This window comes from Crocuta crocuta, unplaced genomic scaffold, assembly GCF_008692635.1.
Source record: "Crocuta crocuta isolate KB4526 unplaced genomic scaffold, BGI_CrCroc_1.0 scaffold463, whole genome shotgun sequence".
Taxonomy (NCBI): Eukaryota; Metazoa; Chordata; class Mammalia; order Carnivora; family Hyaenidae; genus Crocuta; species Crocuta crocuta.
In genome coordinates, this window is record NW_027527929.1 from 802,266 (window position 1) to 824,322 (window position 22,057).

The 22,057-nt window shown below is 45.8% G+C and overlaps 1 protein-coding gene across 1 annotated transcript in view; it reads left to right on the forward strand.

Annotated features, from left to right (window-relative positions):
* The window catches only part of RFT1 (RFT1 glycolipid translocator homolog), a 38,908-nt gene that overhangs the window by 11,869 nt on the left and 4,982 nt on the right, over positions 1-22,057 (forward strand). The window contains exons 6-11 of the mRNA XM_077749547.1: positions 602-739; positions 8,118-8,196; positions 11,072-11,122; positions 11,932-12,062; positions 13,194-13,338; positions 17,129-17,234. Of these exons, the coding sequence (XP_077605673.1) occupies positions 602-739; positions 8,118-8,196; positions 11,072-11,122; positions 11,932-12,062; positions 13,194-13,338; positions 17,129-17,234 (650 nt within the window). The remainder of the gene's footprint in view (positions 1-601; positions 740-8,117; positions 8,197-11,071; positions 11,123-11,931; positions 12,063-13,193; positions 13,339-17,128; positions 17,235-22,057) is intronic.

Below are 22,057 nucleotides of genomic sequence, written 5' to 3' on the forward strand. Positions count from 1 at the left end.
TCCTGGATATTAGCACAGCACACATGGGTGGGTCCTCACGGTGTGCTGTCTGGGCAGGAGCCTCGTTCCTGTAGCCAACTGGAACATTTGGAGAACATATGTGACATTGCTGCGGTGGTGGCACAAGGGAATGTCTGTCATGGGAATTACATTCTGCCTGCCTGGAAGCACTGTTCTCCCAGTCAGCTCAAGGGTTTGGAGCACTTTCCCCAGAGATGCCCCAACAGTGCTGGCTCTTTGTGAGTAGTGCTCCTTTCCAGAGGGTGGGGCATCACTCACTAGAAGGTAGAGTTAAAAAAGACAGGTCTATTTCCCTCTCTCTTTTTTTTTTTTTTTTTAAGATTGATTGATTGATTGAGAGAGGGAGAGAGAGAATCCCAGCTGGTTCCAGACCATCAGCAGAGGCTGATGTGGGACTTGAACTCACGAACTGTGAGATCATGACCTGAGCCAAAATCAAGAGTCAGACGCTTAACTGACTGAGCTACCTGGGTGCCCCAAGACATTTCTTGATGGGCCTTGGAGGTCAAATTCATAGGTATATCTTAATTCTGCCTATATTAAAACTGTGCAATTTAAATCCACTATTTTCTTTTCACAGCTTTTTTATACTGCAGTTCTGGTGCTCTGCTATGTTATTTATTTCACAAAGTTATTGGGCTCCTCAGAATCAACCAAGCAACAGACTCTTCCTGTCTCCAGAATGACAGATCTGTTACCCAGTTTTACAGGAAGTAGAGTAAGTAATACATTCGATCTCTTATCATTTTAATCACAGATCCTGATTATCCTTGAAAGAAAGAAACCGTTACTTTGCTTATTGCTATAATAGCAAGGACAGCTTCATAGCTCATATTTATTGAGTGCTCACTATGTGCTAGGCCAAGGTTTCTCAGCCTTGACACTGTTGACATTTTGGGCTGGATAATTCTGTGTTGTGGGGCTGTCTAGTGGATTATAGGATGTTTAGCAGCATTCTTGATCTTAACCCACTAGATACCAGTAGCTACCACCTCTCAGCTGTAATAACGAAAAATGTCTCCAGACACCAATGTCCCCTGGGGGGTAAAACTGCCCCACCTTGAGAACCACTTTGCTAGCCCCTATGCTGTTGCTTTACATGCCTTATTTAATACTTATACCCACTCTGTGAGGCTGATGTTATTACTACAATTTTAGGGTTGAGGAACTGAAGCTTAGAGACTAACTATGTGGCCAAGGTGAGGGTCAGAGTGAAGGCAGGAGCCCAGAGTGGCTTGATTCCCCATAGAGCACAGGCTGTAACCACCGTGCGCCACTCTCTATGTTCTGCTGTGTCTCAGTGTTTCCCAGGACTGACCTCCAGCGCAGACAGTCCAGCATGCTGACGGAGCAGGGATGGCCCCAGCACAGCTCCATTACCTAGTATCGGGCCCATCTTTCCGGTGACCCACTTTCCTGTGTAGACCACTGAGGATTCTAGCTGCTGATGTGTGGGAGTGAGGAATAACCTTTCTCTTCTTTACTCTCCAACTCTCAGTCCATTTGCCTTTTATTTCCTAACTCTGGTGGGGTCAGTGCTCTGTGTGTGGCCCCGGAGTTGCACACGTGATAATATGCCACGTTGCCTCTGCTCAGATGCTTTGTGAGCTGGGCTGACTCACTTTCCCTCACTTTCACTATGTGTTTGCTGCACGTAGTGGAGGTGAGGCTTCAGCTGGACTTCTCCTTATGCCTCTGTTGTGATTAGTTGAGAAAATAGGAAAGTATTTGAGATATAAGTCTCGGAACTTACGGAATCCTGTTATACAGCTTTTCAAGACCAGATGTTATGTGACAAAGCCAGATATGTTCTCATTTGTTAGATAAGAGCTCTCCATTCTGATCACACAGATCACCTCTAACCTAAATCAACATGGCAGTTTTGAGATACCAAGCTGCCTCATCTGCGGGCTTAGTGGGTAAGGACTTGGGGTCACTTCTCCTACCTGGCGCGTCTGCCACCTGCCCCCAGAGTGGCTTTTCCTACTGCGCCAGCCCCTGTGCCCAGCAGTATTTTGGAAAAGAGCATTTGGACTATTAATACAGGCCAGGAGATAGAGGGTAATGAAAAGAGCCTCCGTGTGTATTTAATTCTGTGGTGGGCTTACACAGCTCTCACACACACATCTGAGCTGCAGTTTCCGTATCTGTCAGATGGGGATACTAAAAGTACCTTTCTCTTAAGGTGCTTGTGGTAACGGGATGAGATGCAGCATCTGAATACTTAATACCATGGCTGGCGGAGGTAGGTGTCCATAAGTGACAGCTGATACCNNCCCCCCCCCCGTGCTGCTGCTGCTCTGAGTAGGGTAGCGCCACCGGCACATCCTAACGAGGCAGACACCAACAGCATTGGGGTGGGAACCCAGTGGTTCAATCTGGCACTTGTCCAGAAAGCACCCAGGCTCATACTTCTGGGACAGAAGTCTTGACCATGAGAAGGTGTGTGTCCCTGTTACACACAGTGGCGCTGTTCCTGCTGACAGAGCACAGTCCTGTGCCAGGTGCCGTCTGGGATACCGACATGTAAGAAGGTGATTGCTGGGCCTCAGGGAGCTTCTGTGCTTTTGGGAGGAAGTAAGTGCTGATGGGAAGCCTCCAGGACTCTCCAGACCTCAGGGTCCTTTTTTATTTATTTATTTATTTATTTTAATGTTTTATTTATTTTTGAGAGAGAGAGGCAGGGACGCCTGGGTGGCTCAGTCGGTTAAGCCTCCGACTTCAGGTCAGGTCATGATCTCTTGGTTCGTGGGTTCGAGCCCTGCATCTGGCTCTGTGCTGACAGCTAGCTCAGAGCCTGGAGCCTGCTTCAGATTCTGTGTCTCCCGCTCTCTCTGACCCTCCCCTGCTCAATGCTGTCTCTCTCTCTCTCCGAAATTAATTTAAAAATTTTTAAAAAAGGGGGGGGGCAGAGAGACAGAGAGAGAGAGAGCATGAGTGGGGGAGAAGCAGAGAGAGAGGGAGACACAGAACCAGAGCTGAAGTCCGACACTCAGCTGACTCAGCCACCCAAGCTCCTCTCAGGGGCTTTATTTTTTTATTTTTATTTTTTTAAATGTTTTATTTATTTCTGAGAGAGAGAGACAGCGTTGAGCAGGGGAGGGTCAGAGAGAGAGGGAGACACAGAATCAGAAGCTGGCTTCAGGCTCTGAGCTGGTTGTCAGATGCTGGGCTTGAACCCACGAACCGTGAGATCATGACCTGAGCCGAAGTCAGACACTTAACCGACTGAGCCACCCAGACACCCCTCAGGGGCTTTATTTTTAAGGTGAAATAATTAGTCTGCAAAACCTGTGAGGCCCCCTTTGAAGACTTAAAGAATTGTGAAAGTATTTGAACTTCAACAAAGAACTGTTTATAATAACTGCCACTGACTGCATGCTTACTCTGAGTGGCAGTATGCTAAATACTTTACATGGACTTGTGGGTTTATTTTTTTTTTAAGTTTTTTAAAAATGTTTTATTTATTTCTGACAGAGAGAGACAGCATGAGCATGGGAGGGTTAGAGAGAGGGAGACACAGAATCTGAAACAGTCTCCAGGCTCTGAGCTAGTTGTCAGCACAGAGCCCGACACGGAACTCGAACCCACGAACTGTGAGATCATGACCTGAGCCGAAGTTGGATGCTTAACCAACTGAGCCACCCAGGCACCCCTGGACTTGTGTGTTTAAACCTCATAATAACCCTATGAGATATTGTCTCCATTTCACAGATGAGAAAACTGAGGTTCAGAGTAGTTAAGTCTCCAAACCAAAATCACACATCTGATTTTGGACCCACTTCTCTCTAACTTGTGTCTGTGGACCAACCTTGGTCTGTGTGTTTAATCTCCCTGCTGTGTAGTCTTCCAAAAGAAATTGGTTTATTGTCCAAAGTAGTTACTTGTTGACTTCATGATTGGGAAAGTCTAGGTGGAACAATTCATTATTCAAGTTTATTTTTTTTTAAAGAGAGGAGTGAGCTGAATCTGAATGCAGTGGATGACTTTACCAGCAGCACTGTGTGCCTGCCTTCACTCTTGGAGCAGCTCTCTGCACTGTGGGTTCCCGCATACAGAGCTGGTCAATTCTACTCATAATCAATTTGACCAGATTTGGAGATTTATTTCCTGTACTTGTAGAATTCCATCTTCTCCAAAGAGACTTATTTAGCCTTAAAATAAATAGGCAATATTTCATATAATGGATGCCTTTAGATCTTTTCTATTTTTTGACACTTCTGAGTGCTTTCATATGAGAGATTTGCTAACATTTAAGAAAGGCTGAGGAATTTAACACAGCAAGTATGTCATAAGCAGTATTCTGTGTTAAGCACTGTACCAGGTGCCCTGAGTGGGGTCCCCGCCCTCAGAACTTGCATTGTGATGGCAAGGTAAGACGTGTACTCACCTAACCATTGCAAGATAGTGTGCGTGTAGTGTTAACAAAATAGAAGCAGAGGGAAAGGACTGATGAACTCCATATAGGAGCATTGAGGAAGGCTTCTTGGAGGAAGCTACTTTTGAACTGGGGCTTGACATATGGGTGGACAGAGATGAATGGGCATGTGTGGTAGAAATGCTCATTTATGGCTGCGTGAAGAAGACGTTTGCTTGGGACGCATTATCTGCCCATCACTGTGTTGGCATTGGGATTGCAGAGGTGACTGGGGTACTTCGGTTTCCTCTCCCCTCCCCCACTGTCCAGCGAACCAGTTGGAGAGGAAACAGGTGGAAGGAGGTTGTGGCTTGCTGGGTGGCCTTGGTGCTATGGAGTGTGGGCTCGATTCAGGGGCAGCAGCACCTAACGAAAGGTTTGCGAACAGAGCCGTGATCCAGATGCCTGTGTTGAGGCACTTACATCTGTTTCAGATTTATCAGGTGTCTTGTTTTCTCTTATTCAGTCCTCATACCAGGAGATAGGACTCCTTATCCCATTTTGCATATGAGAAAATTGAGGCTTAGCACTAAGAAGTGGGGAGCTGCAGTTTGAGCCTCAGTCTCTGAGCTTGACTCCAAAGCCCAGACCCCTCAACAGAATGGGCTAGAGATTAGGTCGGAAGTGAAGCAGCTCACGAGGAGGCGGTGGCAGTTGTCCAGATGAGAAGCGATGAGGACAGTCGGAGGACATGTGAGCGTGAACACAGCTGGGGCCGAGGCCGTAGCCCCAGAGCAAGAGGGAGAGAGAGGGTGCTGTGTGGGATGTGGAGGTGACTCGGAGACAAGACCGTGACTGCAGACTCCCCAGTGACTCTTGTCAGTGCGGGAGTACGTGGCTTCTGGACCATCCTAAGGCAGAAGAGTTTGGGAAGGGGAACAGTGACTCATATTAAAACATTGTGAGCCCCCAAGTTCAGATTGCAGGTATTCCCCTGTGGTTCTGCATGTTACCTTTTGCCATCCACGCCTCCATTTCTCCATCAGTACAGAAAGCAACGGAATGGCTTTTTCGTCAGGGGATTCCAGAGAAATGCACTGCCACATAGACCAGCTAAGCACTACCAACCTAGCTCTTGTGAAAGAGGCCTCTTTGACCTCCTCCCAAGTGACGTATCTGTTCTAAACAAAATGGTAAAAGCCCAAAGAATGTGCTCTTCTTTTCTCCCACTTCTCAGCAGAGACCACCGAGAAGAAACCCAGTCTGATCAGATTTCCTGCCTCTGTGTCCTGAATGAGCATTTAGGAGATAGTAAGCAGTGGGACCATTCCTTCTAAACTTCTAAACTTTAAATTCCACTTAAATTGAAGGCATTAGGAGAATGGAATGCTTACGTGTGAGCTTTCAGGTCAAATGCACTGTCAAGATTTCACTCTGGTAAACAATCTTTTAGAGAGCTAAGTCATCTTCCCAAACCCGTTTACAACCTCCTGACACATAGGCTTCACAAAAGCCCATGGACAGCTGTGACTGTTCGTTTCCTTTGAAAAGAGCATAGGCCCTGCTGTGCACCCCCCACCTTCCCACTCCCAGCCAAACAAGACCACCTGGAATTGGGGTGCAGGCGTGCTGCCTATGGCTCCCCTGGAGCTAAAGGAGGGATGGATCAGTGCTGTGGACGTATGGCTCGCAGTGCCCCCTAGTGGTGGTATGTGCTTTGGCGGTCTTTGTTCTCGGAAAAGGAGGTGCCCAATTCCCTGGATTGTACTCCTGGACTGGAGCTCCCCCTGCCATCTGCTCCAGGTCCAGGGATGCTCTGAGGGCAGCGTGGCTTGGGAGATTGAGGCCTGTCCTCACACCATCTAGAGAAAGGCTCTGAAACGAAGGGGTGAAGAGATTTGAAGCCTGAAATTGACCCTCGTTTTTAAGGGATGCTCTAGACTTCCTCTGTCCTGGACAGTGGCCACCTGCTGCATGTGGCTGCAGAGCCCTGGAAATCGAGATGGGCTGTAAGCGCACCATAAGCACCAGATTTCAAAGACTTAGTATTAAAAAGATAATTTGGGGGCACCTGGGTGGCTCAGTCAGTTGAGCATCCAACTTCGGCTCAGATCATGATTTCACGGTTCGTGGGTTCGAGCCTGGCATCGGGCTCTGTGCTGACAGCCAGCTCAGAGCCTGGAGCCTGCTTCTGATTCTGTGTCTCCCTCTCTCTCTGACCCTCCCCTGCTCATGCTGCCTCTCTCTCTCAGAAATAAATAAAACATTTTAAAAATTAAAAAAAAAAAGATAATATGAAGTACCTCTAATATTTTTTTACATGTTGAAATGGTAATATTTTGGGTTAAATAAAATATATTAAAATAATTTTATTTTTCTTTTCCTGTTCATTGTGGCTGCTATAAAATTTAAAACTATATGTTTAGCCTGCATTGTATTTCCACTGGACATCAGTGCTCTACATAGATGGTCTTTGGGCTAAGGTCAGGGGCTCATGTGACTGGGACAGTTTCCACATCTCCCCTTGGGCCAACTTCCATAGCTGTAACTGATCTTTTGGAGAGGTGGAGTGGACGTGGCCTTTGTGATGTGCCCCTTTCCTCCCAAAGAGTCCCCTGAAATCCTCCTTTTCAAAGGCATCACTTTGAGTTCATAAGAATTTCTTTTTCTTTTCTTTTTTTTTTTAAATGTTTTTATTTCTGAGAGAGAGAGAGACAGTGTGAGCAGGGGAGGGTCAGAGAGAGAAGGATACACAGAATCAGAAGCAGGCTCCAGGCTCTGAGCTGGCTGTCAGCACAGAGCCCGATGCCAGGCTCGAGCCCACGAACCATGAGATCATGACCTGAGCCGAAGTCGGAGGCTTAACCGACTGAGCCACCCAGGCACCCCCACAAGAATTTTTCAAAAGGCAGGTGTCTGAACCTGCCAGGTTAAGAACCTAACACTTAAACTGAACATTCTGGGATCTCAGGATGCCTGAGAGAGAAGGGGGCCTCCAGAGGGACCTGAGGGAGATAGAAAGGACAAGTCACATCCAGTCAGCTGCCTCATTCCTCCATTTGGTGGTCAGCAATCTGGCCTTGAGACTGCCTGGCTCTTACAGGTTGAACTCTGCCCTTCCTAAGCATTTACTTCCTCTTTACCCTCCTTGTCCTTAGGAAATAGGCAGCTTGGTGCCTCTCTGGGGGGTTTTGGAAGAGCCATATCAGAAGTTTGGGTTTTGTTTTTTCCTTCCCTCTGTCATAACAGTTTTGAGTGGTTTGACTGACCTGGGAAGCCTGGCTCCCTTTTGAAACACACAAGCAAAGCTTATATACTTTGTATAAAGGAACCCTTATAGCATTAAGATGTGGTGTGTATGGAGCAGAATTTGTTCTGCAGCTTGGCATGCTTCAGACATATCTCCAGGAGATAAAGGCCTGTGAGCTGCATGTTAGATATGGGCAGCTTGCCGTCTGTGCAACAACAGGACAGCACAGTTCCTTAGTGGTCTCAGTGAAGAGCCTCTACAAGAGAGGCTCTTTCCACCTAGGACTTTGTCTTCATGTTTAGCAATGGAAACTCTTTGCCAGGATTTGTTGGATGCCTTCTGTGTGCTTAGCATTAAATGAAAAATTAGTGGGGACTCTTCAAATAGGGATTTAGGGACCAAAATGAGTTTCCCTCTCATTGTAGCATTATTATACTCTTAGACTTGCAATGCCTGGGAGCTTTTGCTATGTTTTGTTTTCTTTTCTAGGCTTTTGTAAATTGGAAAGAGGCTAAACTGACTTGGAGTTTTTTCAAACAGTCTTTCTTGAAGCAGATTTTGACAGAAGGTAAGTGAAAGGTCACTCTGAGCAGTCTGGACACCATAATATATATAAGTGAGGGAATTTCATAGAACTGCCGATTACCTAGACCCAGACCACTTGTTTTCTAAAGGCCCCTGTTCAGATGAACCTCAGAAATAGGAGCTTTTTAAATCAGGAGAGGGACAGTAACATTTACTCACTGATGGTCAGTGCCATTGTATAATTTCTGTGGTGTCCTACAATAATGAGGAACAACTTAATTTGAATCCAACGTAATTTGAATCCTATGTTTTATCACCTAAAGAAATGTATTATGCAAGTTCTTTATGAATTACAGAAAACTTGGAAAATAAAGAAAATTGTCCATAATCTCATTATCCTGTTCTGACTTTTTAGACACTTCTTTTGAATTTTTTTTTTAATACTGGGTTTTCATCATTTTATTTTCTTAAACAATCAGAGTCACTCTTATAATTTGGCCAGACTTCCAGCTTCTTAAAGCCTTCCAGTTTAACAGTGACCAAGCAGTGCAGGCAGAGGGCTGGCGCAGAGCTACACATACATCCAGATTTTCTGCGTGTGTGTTTTGGTTTATTTATGCCCAGCTATAGTTCAGAGAATGAGGTTGGAGGCAGCTGGAAGCCGGTAAAGGCAGCGGTTTCTCTACACATAAATGTCATATGTCTGTACATCCACATGTTTGTGACTGCACCTATTTTTTTTAAGTCTTTTCAAAAGTTATCTTTTAATTATAAAAATAATATAATTTATTATAAAAGTTTTAGAAAATAGAAGTTCCCTATAATTCTAGCATTCTAATATAACTATCATTATTGTTATCTCATTATTTTTCTTTTCCCCCATCTTTATTTTTTTTTAATTATGCTTCCAAAGGGAAGTAGCTCCCCTGAGCCCACTTTCACCATCTGTGAGTTAAGGCATAGAAACAGGAGGGTTCAGAGGGCTCTTGAGCCTTGACAGTACTTATTTCTGGCCTGACTCTGTAACGCTGCCATTACCAAAGTGAAACTCACTCACAAGACTTCTGGGAGACGTAAGGTCAGAAGCCTTTGGAGAGCTGAGTGCAGGTGCCTTACCTCTGTGTTTCTTGGGAGCAGGATGTGCCGTTCACCCACCATCTCCCCAGAGCCCTGCTGGGGCTAATTGTGATCAGTGTTCAACAAATCCTTCTTGATAAAGAAAGGTATCTGTAGTGAAATTGTATATTGTGATAGTTCACATAGTTAGAGCAGGAAAATCAGTGGAGGGAGTTTGGAAAGGGAGTTTGCTTTTACATACTTTCTTTTCCTCCCAGAGTTTTGAGAGCAGTTGAAATGAGTTAAGGAATGGATCCTGTCCGAGCAGTGGCCTGGTTGTCTGGATTGCAGTGGCCAGGCATGTGTTGGTGGCAGCAGGTGTTAGTTAGCCAGGCCTGCATGTGGTGCCGAATGCTTGCTCACTCCACAGTTGGGTCGCCCTGGCCTGAGTGGCACAGGGCTGTTAGGAACCTCTCAGGGCTCCCATCTTCATGGCTGTGAAACAAAGAAGTGGCTGGACAAGGACCACCCCCACAAGGCTCTTTTTATCTAAAAACTACAACTCTAAACAAAGTTGAAATCATTCATTGTAATAGCAAAAATATATATGCTGTTACCTTCTGCCCCCACATTTCCTGAACACTGTGTGCCAGGTGCTGAGAATACACAGATGAATGAGTTACAGGCCACAGCCTCAAGGAGCTCATTCTCTCACCAGAGACACAAACATTTGTGTGGTTAGCTTCAAACCGGGGCTGTGAGAGCTATACTTGGAAACATTAGCTCTTTCGAGTGCCCTTGCACTTCCTGGAGCTCTGCTAGGAAACCAGGGACAGCAAGCTGGCAGAGATGTGGTTCCTGCCCCCAAGGAGCTTATAGAGTTGGGAAGGAGAAACCAGTTGTGCCAGAACACATAGAGGTTCCTGTGGAAAAGCCAGTCTAGGTGGGCAGCATGCTTAGAGCCGAGGCTGAGAGCAGGAGGGGCCCAGCCTGAAGCAGAGCAGCTGGAGGGGCTCAAACCTGGTGGGGTGAAGCAAAGGATGACCATGTGATGGTAGGTGGGGATGAGGTTGGTGAAGGAAAGGCAAAAAGATAGCCTGGGGTCAATTTACAGAAGGCCTCAGAGCCTGGACTTTCTGTAAACATAAAGAGCCATTTAAAGATGTGAAAGCAGGGAGTCGCCTTAAGATCTGTATTTGCAGAAGCTGGGACTGTTCACAGTGAGAATGGATCAGAGCAGCGCAGAGACATGGATAGGAGCTAGCGATGGCCCGTGGTCCTGTGCACCGAGTCTGAGAGGGTGCAGGGAGGACCGAAGGGAGACTTGAGAGAAGGTCTTCACCGCTTCTGGTCTCTGAGTATCGCTTTCCTTTTTGAGCAAGTTGCTAGGAGGTGAGAACTTGCCCTTTACGGCTGTGGGCACTGCTCAGAGCTCCGTCCATCCACAGTGGGCCACGCAAGGAGGGCACTTGGTGCTGTGCACATAATCATGGACCTTTCATTTCACAGAGCGTATACTTCAAATTTGGAACATTTTTATTGTTAACATTTTAGTAATCCTACCCTTCCACCTTTTTTAAAGTTATTAGACTGGTTTTATTGATTTTGTTTTTGTTTTTAATTTGACTGGTTTGGAGATTTGCTGTCAATAAATCCCCCATCATTTGCCCAGTTGTTACTATCTTGAGATTATGGGTGGATCTTATTTGAAATCAACATTAGGACCAGGTCTTTAACTGACTGTATAATTTCTCTCCTTTGAGGGTATTTGCCAGCTGGAAAGTTAATAGTCGATAAGAGAAAAGGAAACAAGAAAGTAACGGGCTCTTGCAATGCTAATTATTTTGTTTTTCTGTTTGTAGGCGAGCGATATGTAATGACCTTTTTGAACGTGTTAAATTTTGGCGATCAGGGTAAGATGAAATTCTGTCATGAACACTGTTAATAGATAATTTGTAAGTTTTTTTCTGAAGTTTTATACATTTAATGAAAAACAAACCCAATGATTATAAAAGACGAAGATTGTAAAAAAAAAAAAAAAAAAATGATTCCTAAAGATTGAAAGTTGTTGGTCTCTGTAAATACATGCAGTGTACTGACTGCTGCCTCTCGTGTGACTCGGGTGGCAGGTCCTCTGTTGAGACGCCCTGGTTCCCGCAGAGCTCTGGTGCTGTTCGGGGTTCGGGGGTGCGGAGAGCAAAGGGAGCTTGCCGTCACAATCACAGATCTGCCCTGTGATCGTGTGGCTGATAGGTCTCAACATTTTCTTCATATTTATTTTTGACTATAATCCTGAAGTAGTGGGAAGAAAAATTTTTATTTTTTTTTATTTTTTATTTTTTTTAAATATTTTTATTTANAGATCATGACCCAAGCGAAAGTCGGACGCTCAACCGACCAAGCCACCCAGGCGCCCCAAGGGAAGAAAAGTTTTTAAAAATCAACTTGGCATTAATGATTGTTATAAAAAAGTGCCGGAGCTGGAAATATCCTGTCTTGACTGTGTCAGTGTCCGTGTCCCTGCTGTGGTGCCGTGCCCTGCTCTCACAAAATGTTACTCTTCGGGAAACTGGGTAATGGAGCTGTTATTTCTTAAAACTACGTGTGGATCTATTATTACCTCAAAAAGTTCAATTAAGTTAGAAAAAAAATGTTAATGGTGCCTTGAAAATTCAAATCGGAAAACCAGTAAGATTGTTGTTTCTTCTTTTTTGTCTTGTAGGTGTGTACGATATAGTGAATAATCTCGGCTCCCTTGTGGCCAGGTTAATTTTCCAGCCGATAGAGGAGAGTTTTTACATATTTTTCGCCAAGGTGCTGGAGAGAGGAAAGGATGCCACCCTTCAGAAGCAGGTAGTCTTGGTTCTTAGGTCATTGTCTCTCCCGTGAATTCTCCAATAGCAGGATAAACAGACTGAAATGTGGAGCAGCCAGTTTCCCTTCTGTTTGATCTGAAATTTCCTTCTAGATTTCATTTTTCCATCACCTTCTGAATGATGGCAGGACTCTGAGCTCACTTCTTTTGAAGCCTCCTCTCTTTGCCCTGCCTGGCCCCTCCCTTCTCATTCTTAGTGCTGTGTAAGCTCACTCTTGATCCACCCTCTCAGAACTCTTGCAGTATCCCCAGTGCAGTGCACACCCCTCCCCCGGTCTAGGCTTAGCTGGAAGAATTAAGGTTGCCTCCTCCATCCTCACATCCTCAAGAACTACAGGTGAGCTGAAGGATGCAGAGTCTGGGGCAAGGCTCCCATAGGGCGTGGGGAGGAGAGGATGTGCTCATTTGGTGTCACTCACCACACCAGTTGTTGAAGCTTCTTAAGGACCGTGAAGTGCCCAGAGCCACACTCTTACCATGAGCATATACATGTTCCTAGTGATAAATAACAGAAGAGATTTTAATCCAGGCTTATTTGGTTGTCGCAACTTCCCTTTTTCTAAAACCATCGAAAATGTCTGACTTATCTTAGAATTGAAAGGAAGCTAAGTCACACTCTTACGTGTCTTAGAAGACATTTGCAAGATACAGTCTATGCACGATATCTCAAATAAACTATTCTGGTTCTCAGTAAATTTAAGAATATTTTCCTAAGCATACTTTGACAGGAACGTTAGGATTTGGAGACATTTGTCGGGAGAAGCATACGGACAAAGCTAGCCTGCTAGCAATGTAAAAACTTGCTGTCCATTTAAAAATAAATATCAGAGAGGAAAGTGAATGTTCCCTAAGCAACCTTTGACATAACTTACCCTGATTGAGTTAAAAAACCCAGCCTCCCCTGAACTACCTAAGGAGGCACAGATTGTCTTTTTTTCCTTCATTTCCTTCATGCTAATTGACATGGAAACAGCACCGGCTGCAGAAAAATAGCGACGCCTCTCAGCAGGTAAACGAGTGATCTGTAAGACAGCGAAGAGAGGAGGCCAGATGTGAAGTTGTTCTTTAGCTCATGATTTCCCTCTCCCTTCCCTCTCCCCGTGCCCCAGGAGGACATGGCTGTGGCCGCCACGGTGTTGGAGTCACTGCTCAAGCTGGCCCTGCTGGCCGGCCTGACCATCACCATCTTCGGCTTTGCCTATTCTCAGCTGGCTTTGGATCTCTATGGAGGGGTCATGCTTAGCTCTGGATCAGGTATGTGCAAGAGTTTTGCCAGATTCATTCTAATTTCTGAGCAGAAGTAGAAGAGTCTTAAGAAATTCAGAAACTTGCACGCATACAGGTTGATACCTGTCTGTATAGGAGATGTTGTCAGCGGCTGGAGCTCTGAGGCCGTTCCCCTCACACAAGGTCAGAAACAGCTGGGTACCGTTAGGGGGCTTTGGCACCAGATCAGTCAGTCCCCCAACTTCACTTAGAGAAGCCATTATGAATCCTTGGCTTTCCTCCCAGGCTTAAGATGTGTTTTGCTGGGCGCTTCCCTGTGCACCCTCTCGGATGAGGGACGAAGGCAGAAGCAGGCTCTAATGAGTCTCCACTTGATACTAACCACATCTGAAGGTAGTAAATGCCACATAAATCTCATGGCCTGATGCATGAGAGCCTTGGAAGGATAACTCAGAGCTATTTGCAGAGAATAAAATTGATCTCGGCAAGTAAAATGGTATATTTAATCCAGTGACTCTTGGTTTTTGAAGGACAAAATTATCGAACGTGTCTAACTTTGAAACACCTAGTGTCCAGGCCACAGTACTTGCTAGGCCCTGGGGGACTTAGCAATTTCAAAATGTGCTGGGCCACAGGCTGGCAGCCCACTTGCAGTGTTTCATCCTGGGTTCAGCAAAGAGGTTTCAGTTCCTCAGGTCACTCGACAAGAACTGTGAGGTCTTCTCTCTGCTGCCCCATCTCAGTGTGAAGTGCTTTGTCAGATGCTGTTTTACAAGTTCACCGGCATGTTTTGGTCTCCACTACAATGGGCACAAACTTTGGGTATTAGGGGAGGAGGGGCCACGTTTCTACACGAGAGCAAAGGTCATTAAGTTTGGAGAAACACCTGCTGTGAACCCAGTGAGGTGGTTTGCAGCTCCCTGGGCTTGTGCTGTGAGATGTGGGTTTCAGTCGCACAGGCAGGGAGGCCTCATTAGGAAGCCGTTAATATAAGTCAGTGTGCAGAGATGAGGGGCTCGACTATTTCACAGTAGCAGGGCCTCCTTAAAAAAGGTAATCACATGGGGTGCCTGGGTAGCTCAGTCAGTTAAGCATCCAACTTCGGCTCAGGTCATGATCTCATGGTTCATGGGTTCGAGCCCCGCATCAGGCTCTGTGCTGACAGCTAGCTCAGAGCCTGGAGCTGTTTCAGATTCTGTATCTCCCTCTCTCTCTCTGCCCCTCCCCTGCTCACACTGTCTCTATCCATTTCTCATTAAAAAAAAAAAAAGTAATCACCAAGGAACAGCTTTTATTGTAATGAAATCGCAGGACATTTTCATGAGAAGAAGGCTGTCCCATCAATACAGTGTTCACCTGGTGGAGTAATTAGTCATAGAAGATACAGGAACAGTCTGCTGTGATTGTGTAGCCCTTTGGCTCAAGTGAGAGGCTGGTGACAGTTTCCAGCATTGATAATAGATTTATCAGTTAAAAGGGTCAGTGTTAGTTGATTTCTGATGTAATAAATTCTGTTTCTAATGGCTTATGTCAAAGTCATTAATAATTTTAGATTCAACATGATGAACACTGAGTAATATGTAGAATTGTTGAATCACTGTATTGTACACCTGAAACAAATACAACACTGTTAAAAAATTATAATTTTAGATTAAAAAAGATGTTCCTTTGGTATCTTCAGAAATAGGAGAGTCTTAAGAATCGTCTGGATTCTCAATCTCTGAAAACAGTGTGCTGTTTGGTGAATCAGGACTGTTGTCATCTCCTGCCTGGCCCAGGGTTCCATCAGTGCCACTGTCCCAACAAGGTCTCTTAGCATTTTTCTCCTCGTGGTAGCTGTCTCTCACATTGACCAAACTTCCAGCGCTCTCTAACACCAATGGTGGCTTCTGGTAGTACGTCCCCAACCTTGGCCCCTGCTGGCTTTCCTTCTCTCATCTCCATGCCACCCTCATCTCCTTGCTCTGCTCCTGACTCTTTGGACTAGTGCTGTGGATCTGAATGCCTTTCCTGTGCCAGAAAATATGAGCACTGTTTTTCTTTGAGTGGCTAAGTTATTGAGGCCTAATTTACATAAAGTAAAATTCTGTACTCTTAAAGTACAATTTGATGAGTTTTGACAAATACATACACCTATATAACCAACATCTTGGTTGAGATATACAACGTTTCCATTACCCCAGAAAGTTCTCTCAGTATCCTTTCCAGTCATCTGCCTCCCTCAGAGGCAACCACTGTTCTGATTTCTATCACTGTAGATTAGTGCTTTTTTTAAAATGTTTATTTTTGAAAGAGAGAGAGAGAGAGCAGGGGAGGGGCAGAGAGAGAGGGAGACAGAGGATCTGAAGCAGGCTCTTGCTGTCAGTGCAGAGCCCAATACGGGACTTGAACCCACAAACTGTGAGATCATGCAATCAGCTGTGCCACCCAGGCGCCATAGTATTGCTTTTAAAAGGGACTTCATACAAATGAAATCACCTAGGGACGCCTGGGTGGCTCAGTTGGTTAAACACCCAACTTTAGCTCAGGTCGTGATCTCACAGTTCATGAGTTTGAGCCCCACATTGGGCTCTCTGCTGTCAGCACGAAGCCCACTTTGAATCCTCCGTCCCCCTCTCTCTCTGCCCCCCTACTCATTGTCTCTCTCTCTCAAAAATAAACATTTAAAAATAAATAGGAATTTTAAAAAAGTGAATGAAATCATAAAGCATGGACACTTCTTTCCCTCAATATACAGTTTTGGGGATTCATCCATGTTTTTACATGAATCAGTAGTTTTTTTCTCTTTGATTGCTTCTCTGAGAAGATTCCTTTATATGGATGGCCCACAGTTTATTCTTTGTCTTGTTGATGGTCAGTTTGGGCTATTACGAGTAAAACTGCTATGGATGTTTTTGTACAAGGGGTTTTGTGAACACGTACATTTATTTCTGTTGGATAGATATTTATGAGTGGAATTGCTGGGTCATAGGTTGTTCTATTAGAAGTTGCTTGGCTGTGGGGTGCCTGGGTGGCTCAGTCAGTCGAGCATCTGATTTCAGCTCAGGTCATGATCTCACGGCTGGTGGATTCAAGCCTCATGTTGCTCTGTGCTGACAGCTCAGAGCCTGGAGCCTGCTTCAGATTCTGTGTCTCCCTCTCTCTCTACCCCTCCCCTGCTCATGCACATGTGTGTGCGCACATGTGTGCTTCCTCTCTCTAAAAAAAAAAAAAAAAAAATTAAAAAAAAAAGTTGCTTGGCTGCCTCTTGGCAATGGCCCTCCTAAAAGAGGGGATCAATTCCATTTTTAAGGCTCCCAGTCTTTTGTCAGCAGATTTTTCCAAAGCGTGTTAGTTAGCTATAGAACATCACTATGTTTTAGAAGAAAATAACATGATAGTAACTCCAATTTGCCCTGCAGATTTGTGGAGGTGTTCTGTCTCTCGTTTTCTGCCGCTCCCGAGCCCTGGGCTTCTCCCCAATGTCTTTTGTTCAGGACCTGTTCAGCCAAGGTTCTCGTGCATGCAGGGCCACTAGCGGCCTTGAGTGCTCAAACCAGCAGACCTCTGTGCAGATTTACAAACTGAACTGCTTCCTGGCCAGATGAGAATGTAGTTGTTAAGAGAGATTTGTAGGCTTAATCTTAATTGCCCTTTCATTTTGAGCTGTTTATTTTAAGCAGTGCCATGGAATACTGGGAGGCCTTCCAGATAGTCAAGGCCATAGGCTCGAGCACGTGTCCGCCGTCGACGGTACCGGCAGGGCTCCTGAGCCAGTTCTGGGACATGTGGGCCTTCCGTATGGGCTCTGGAGTCTCGCTGGGCTGTTTCCCCATAGGTCCTGTTTTGCTGCGTTCCTACTGTGTCTACGTCCTCCTGCTTGCCGTCAACGGAGTGACCGAGTGCTTCACGTTTGCTGCCATGAGCAAAGAGGAGGTCGACAGGTAGGTAACCTGAAAGACCCACCTCTAATCACGGCCTTCGGGCAAGTTGCAGTGACTTGCACTTCCTGCAGAGCAGAGCCCGCACAGCACTTCCTGCAGAGGTAGCGCCTAGCACTAGCGTGCCGCCGTGCCCGGGCTCTCCCGTGGCTGCGCACGCACCATCCGGCTAGTCCCCCCCACGCACGGCTGGGGGCAGCAACCGCCCTTCGCCTCCCTTTGGAGGAGGAAGAAATCTGGGCCCACAGGGCAGTGTTGGTCCAGGTTTGCGGAGACAGGCGCAGGACCAGCTCTGCTCCCCCACCGCCTTGCCCAGCAGCCCCGTGTGTTACCTTGGAAGCTTCTTCAGGGTGCAGAGTCCTCCACCTGAGACTGATTTGTAGGCCTTGGAGAAACTCAGGGGTGTGTGACCTCTTTCCTCAGAGAAAGGCCCAAGTGCACATACCCATTTGCCAGCTTTTTCCCATCCATTGACCCCAGATCAGGACCTCTGCTCTGGAGCTTCAGACTCGTTCTTAACACTGGTCCTCAGTCAGGATGCCCTGTGGAGCTTGTTTAGATGTGCAGATTCCTGTCCGCTCTTCTTCCTCCACTCACTCCTGGCACACTTGCAAAACCAGCGGCCTCCCGGCATATGTTTTTTAAAAATTCCTCAGTGAGTCTGACACGAACTCCTAGTTTAGAGCTCCTGACCCTCACGCAGCATCATTCATCTCCTGTGTCCCAGATGCCAGAAGCAGCATGGCAGAATCCAAAGGCCTCACTACAGGACCAGGTTGAGGAGGGTAAAACTGATAGAGGAAAAGGGAAAGACGGCAGAGGGGTGGGTGCAGGTAATGAGGCAAGTGGTCCTGGTGATTCCCTTGTCCCCTGAGGCCTGGGTCCCTTGTGGGAGGTCTTGTACTGCCTCTCCAAGGCCTTGAGCACCATCAGAAGCCCTGAGGCCCAGTGGTGGAGGTGGGACAAGAAAACACAGCTGAGACTCGGGGATCCGGCCTCTAGTTCACAGCAGCCTCTCTACGCTGCAGGATGCAGAGTCCTCTCTGTGCTTCCAGCCTGGGGCTGTCTCACAGGGAAGCTTGGCGACCTTGCCATCCTGCAGTTGAGAACTGGAGCCCAGGGCGGCATCTTAGCCCAGCCCTCCCAGAGTCCCCTAGGAATTCCAGCCCCGCCTAGATCAACTGAATTAGCACATAAGAGGCTGGGGCCCGGGAGTCTTTCATCACAGAGCTCTGGGAGATTTCTGATGGACGGCTACGGCCTTAGGAACCACTGGCCCAGGCCATCTTCTTAGTAAACACTACAGTGAGCACTGTGACCCTCTACATATTAGGTAGACATGACTGAGTGAAGCTTTCACAAAACAGTAAATACCCCAGTTATGTGCAGGACCCACTGATAGTTCTTAATTCTGTTAGATTTCATTTTTCAAACTGCCGTGTCATGACCCACTAAACTGATTTCCCAGCCTACTTTTAAGTACAACCTGCAGTTTTCAAATACTGGTCCCGATAGGGTTTTTACTTCAGATAGTTTAATGTGTAGTGATAAAACTACTCAGAGTCCATCCTCCTCACCCTCTGTTTCCCCATGGATGAAAAAGTCTATTTAAGTTTCATTTTGAAATATTGTGTTTTTATTTAAAAGGTGCTTCAAACATGAAATAATTTTTAGATATAATGTAAAATCTATTAAATGAGGCACTGGACTGCAGTGGAAAGAGCTCTGGACTAGGAATCTATCTCTTTGGAAGGAATTTTGTTAGAATAATTTCAGCATTAGTGTTGAGGGGGAGAGTCAGCACTAAACCTGCTTAAGATGTTAAAATGTATCTTACAATCAAATCCTGAGGGAATATAGACAGTGGCTGGCTGCTTTCTTTCCTCTTACATTGCAATGAACCAAAAGAAACAGCTTTCTAAGTTCGTTGTGATGGAATTTTGATGATATATAAACATCTGGAAAATTATTTTCACGGTATTAGTAGTCAGCATAGAGACAAGACAGAACCAGAGCGCCTTCGAATGCAGTTCTCATCTGTGGCAGCACACTTCCCCTAAGAGTGAAGTGTGTTCTTCCTGCGGGGATTAAACCCCGCAGGTTCTGCCCGGGCCATGGCCCAGCCCCCAGCCCTTGTGTGAGCGCATGGCCCCCGGCCTCATCACAGACTGTGGCTTTGTTATCTCTGTGAACTTAACAAGACGCAGAACTCCAGTAAGGATCTTATAGTGGGATGGGGCAGCTCAGTTCAATGTTATGTTTGATTTACATTGAGCGTTTTAGATTCTGAATTGGAAAAAAAAAATCCTGTATTGATAAAGTCCTGGACTTTTACTTAAAACTTTAATCCCTGTTTTTCTAAATTAAAATAGGGCATTTGATGTTGGACCTGGAATATTAGAACATCCTTTGAATTCCAAGTTGCTTTTTTGTTAATAACCTCATAATGTATATGGACTCTGATTAATAGCTTTTTCATCTGCCCTGTTGAAGAATTTTTGTTCTGTTTTGTTAAGGAGCTCTCCATTTTTTTTCATTTGGCAAATGCTGCTTGAGCATTTACTCTCTTAATAGGCACTGTGTTAAGCTCTGGGAATACAGCAATGAAGAGACAGATGAGATCTCTGCTCTCCTGAAGCTGACAGTGGGGGAGGCAGACAGCAGACACGCAAATAAATAAGGAAATCCTATGCAGCTCAGATAACTACAACAGGGTTGTGCAGAGAGAGTGGGGCTCTTTTGGACAGGAGGCCCCCCTGAGGAGGCGGCATTTAGCCTGAGGCTGGGGGGCCAAGCAGAGTCTGCCGCACAAAGATGGGGCAGAGCCTTTCAGGCACAGGGAATAGGGACACAAAGGCCCAAGACTGACGGCTCCTTTGTCTGATTTCTTGGCCCTTGAATGTCCAGCATAGAGCTGGACTCCATAATTGTTGAGTAAAGGATGAGTGCCATCTTCTCATGTTGACTCACGAGAGAGCCTGGCACCGTCCTTTTCATGGCTGTGGAGGCCACGTTGATGGCTGTGCCTTGATGTGCTCAAACAGCGCCCTCGGGGGGACACTGCAGCTGCTGCCACAGTCCACATTCTTGACCATCTCTCTCTTTATAAGCATGATTTTAAGCCTAGTATTTTCTTGGGCCCATGAAGAAAATCAGCATTCACAAAGAATTTACTTCATGTTAACCAAACCTTATAGAATAGTCATTATTGTCATAGTCATTATTGTCACTAATTTTGAATTGATTTAAAAAGCAGTATTTTAACTGCATCTTTAAATTTTCCTTTTTTTCCTGAAGTGGATTATGCCTTTAAGGCTATAGACTTGTGGGTTCTGCAAATTTCGACAGCTGCAGAGCTGTCTTCTGATGTTGAAAAACAGTGGACTCTTATCATTAGCTTTTCCCAGTGGCTGCACCAAAGAAGCCACACTGTTGAATTCATCCCTGCTTGGAGTAGCTACTGGTTTCATTCATTATTGACATTTTACTTGGAGTTGGGTGAGGATGACTTTAAAAGTTTTGGAATCTCTTGCCTCAACTCTGAGGATTCATGTAGACTTGTCTGAGATATCTTCTGGGAGGAAAAAAAAAAGATTATATAGATCTACCTCTTTTTGGAAAAGATGTCATGTAACTGGTCTATGATGGTCCCCACTTTCAGTGGCTTGTTATGAAGTTGGCCATTCTGATCATTGATCAGTAGTTACTGAAAAGTACACCTCCCTCCCCTGTTGGAGGAGTGTGTGTGTGTGTGTGTGTGTGTGTGTGTAGTATTCTTATCACCTCCTCTGATAAAGTATATCTCCATAGCCCCTTGGGCTTGGTAAGCCTGAGAACCAGTACATGGGCATTCAGCAGATATAGTGGCTTTCTTACCGCCCCTTGTGTGCTGAACCTGAGTGGCCTGTGAGGTGTCCTAACCCAGTAGACCTAGCTGTAGGCCTAGTGGATTGGTTCCCTCAACAACTATGTACCTCTAATGCTTGCTGCCCGCTAGGCAGAAACCAGATGCTGGAGAGGTTTGTTGATGACTGTACAAGCCTTTTGGAAGACTACAGCAGCTCTTATCTTTGCTAAGACTCAGTGGCCCTAGCTGAGACCTTAAAGTAACTAAGCTTCATGCTGCTTAAAGCCAGAGAAGTGGAAGGGCAGCATAGTCCATCCAGTCAGGAATCCAGAGAGCTCTGGCGACATGAAGAGCAGAGGGAAGGATGAGGACACTGCAGTGATTCAGGCCTTGCTCCCTGTGTGTTTGTCATTTTCGAGGCTGGTCACCTGCTGTGGGTAAGGTCCCCTGGCTAAGGTCACAGGGCTTCTGCATTTCCCAAGGGAAGTGGTATTCGTTTCCCTAAGTGTAGGGCCCAGAGTCAGGTCACTCCTTAAGCAAATTGCTCAGCCTCTTTGTGTCTGGTTTCCTTGTCCGTAGAATGCATCGAAGCCTCAGAGCAAGGGCCACGTGTGTTCACTCACGAGCATATCCCCGCACCCCTCACAGTGCCTGCCACAGAGCTTGCGTTCATATATCATTACTACCCTGTCATATTCTTTGTGCCTCACATTGAAGACTTGGGCTGAACAGGATTTTTATGTGTTTTGATCACGACGTGTCACTTAAGCTAATCACTTATCCTTAAAAACCATAAATATCTTAAATTGTTCATTTTCTTACTCTTCTATTCAGTGAGTGAGGGGGGCGGGACCGTGACATTTCCATGCTATCCATATAGCATTCACGGTTACAAAAACCATCTGGGTCATGGCAACTCGGAGGCACTTTCTGTGACCTCATGTTCACAGCCACTTGTTTTGGAGCCATCTTGTCTTGG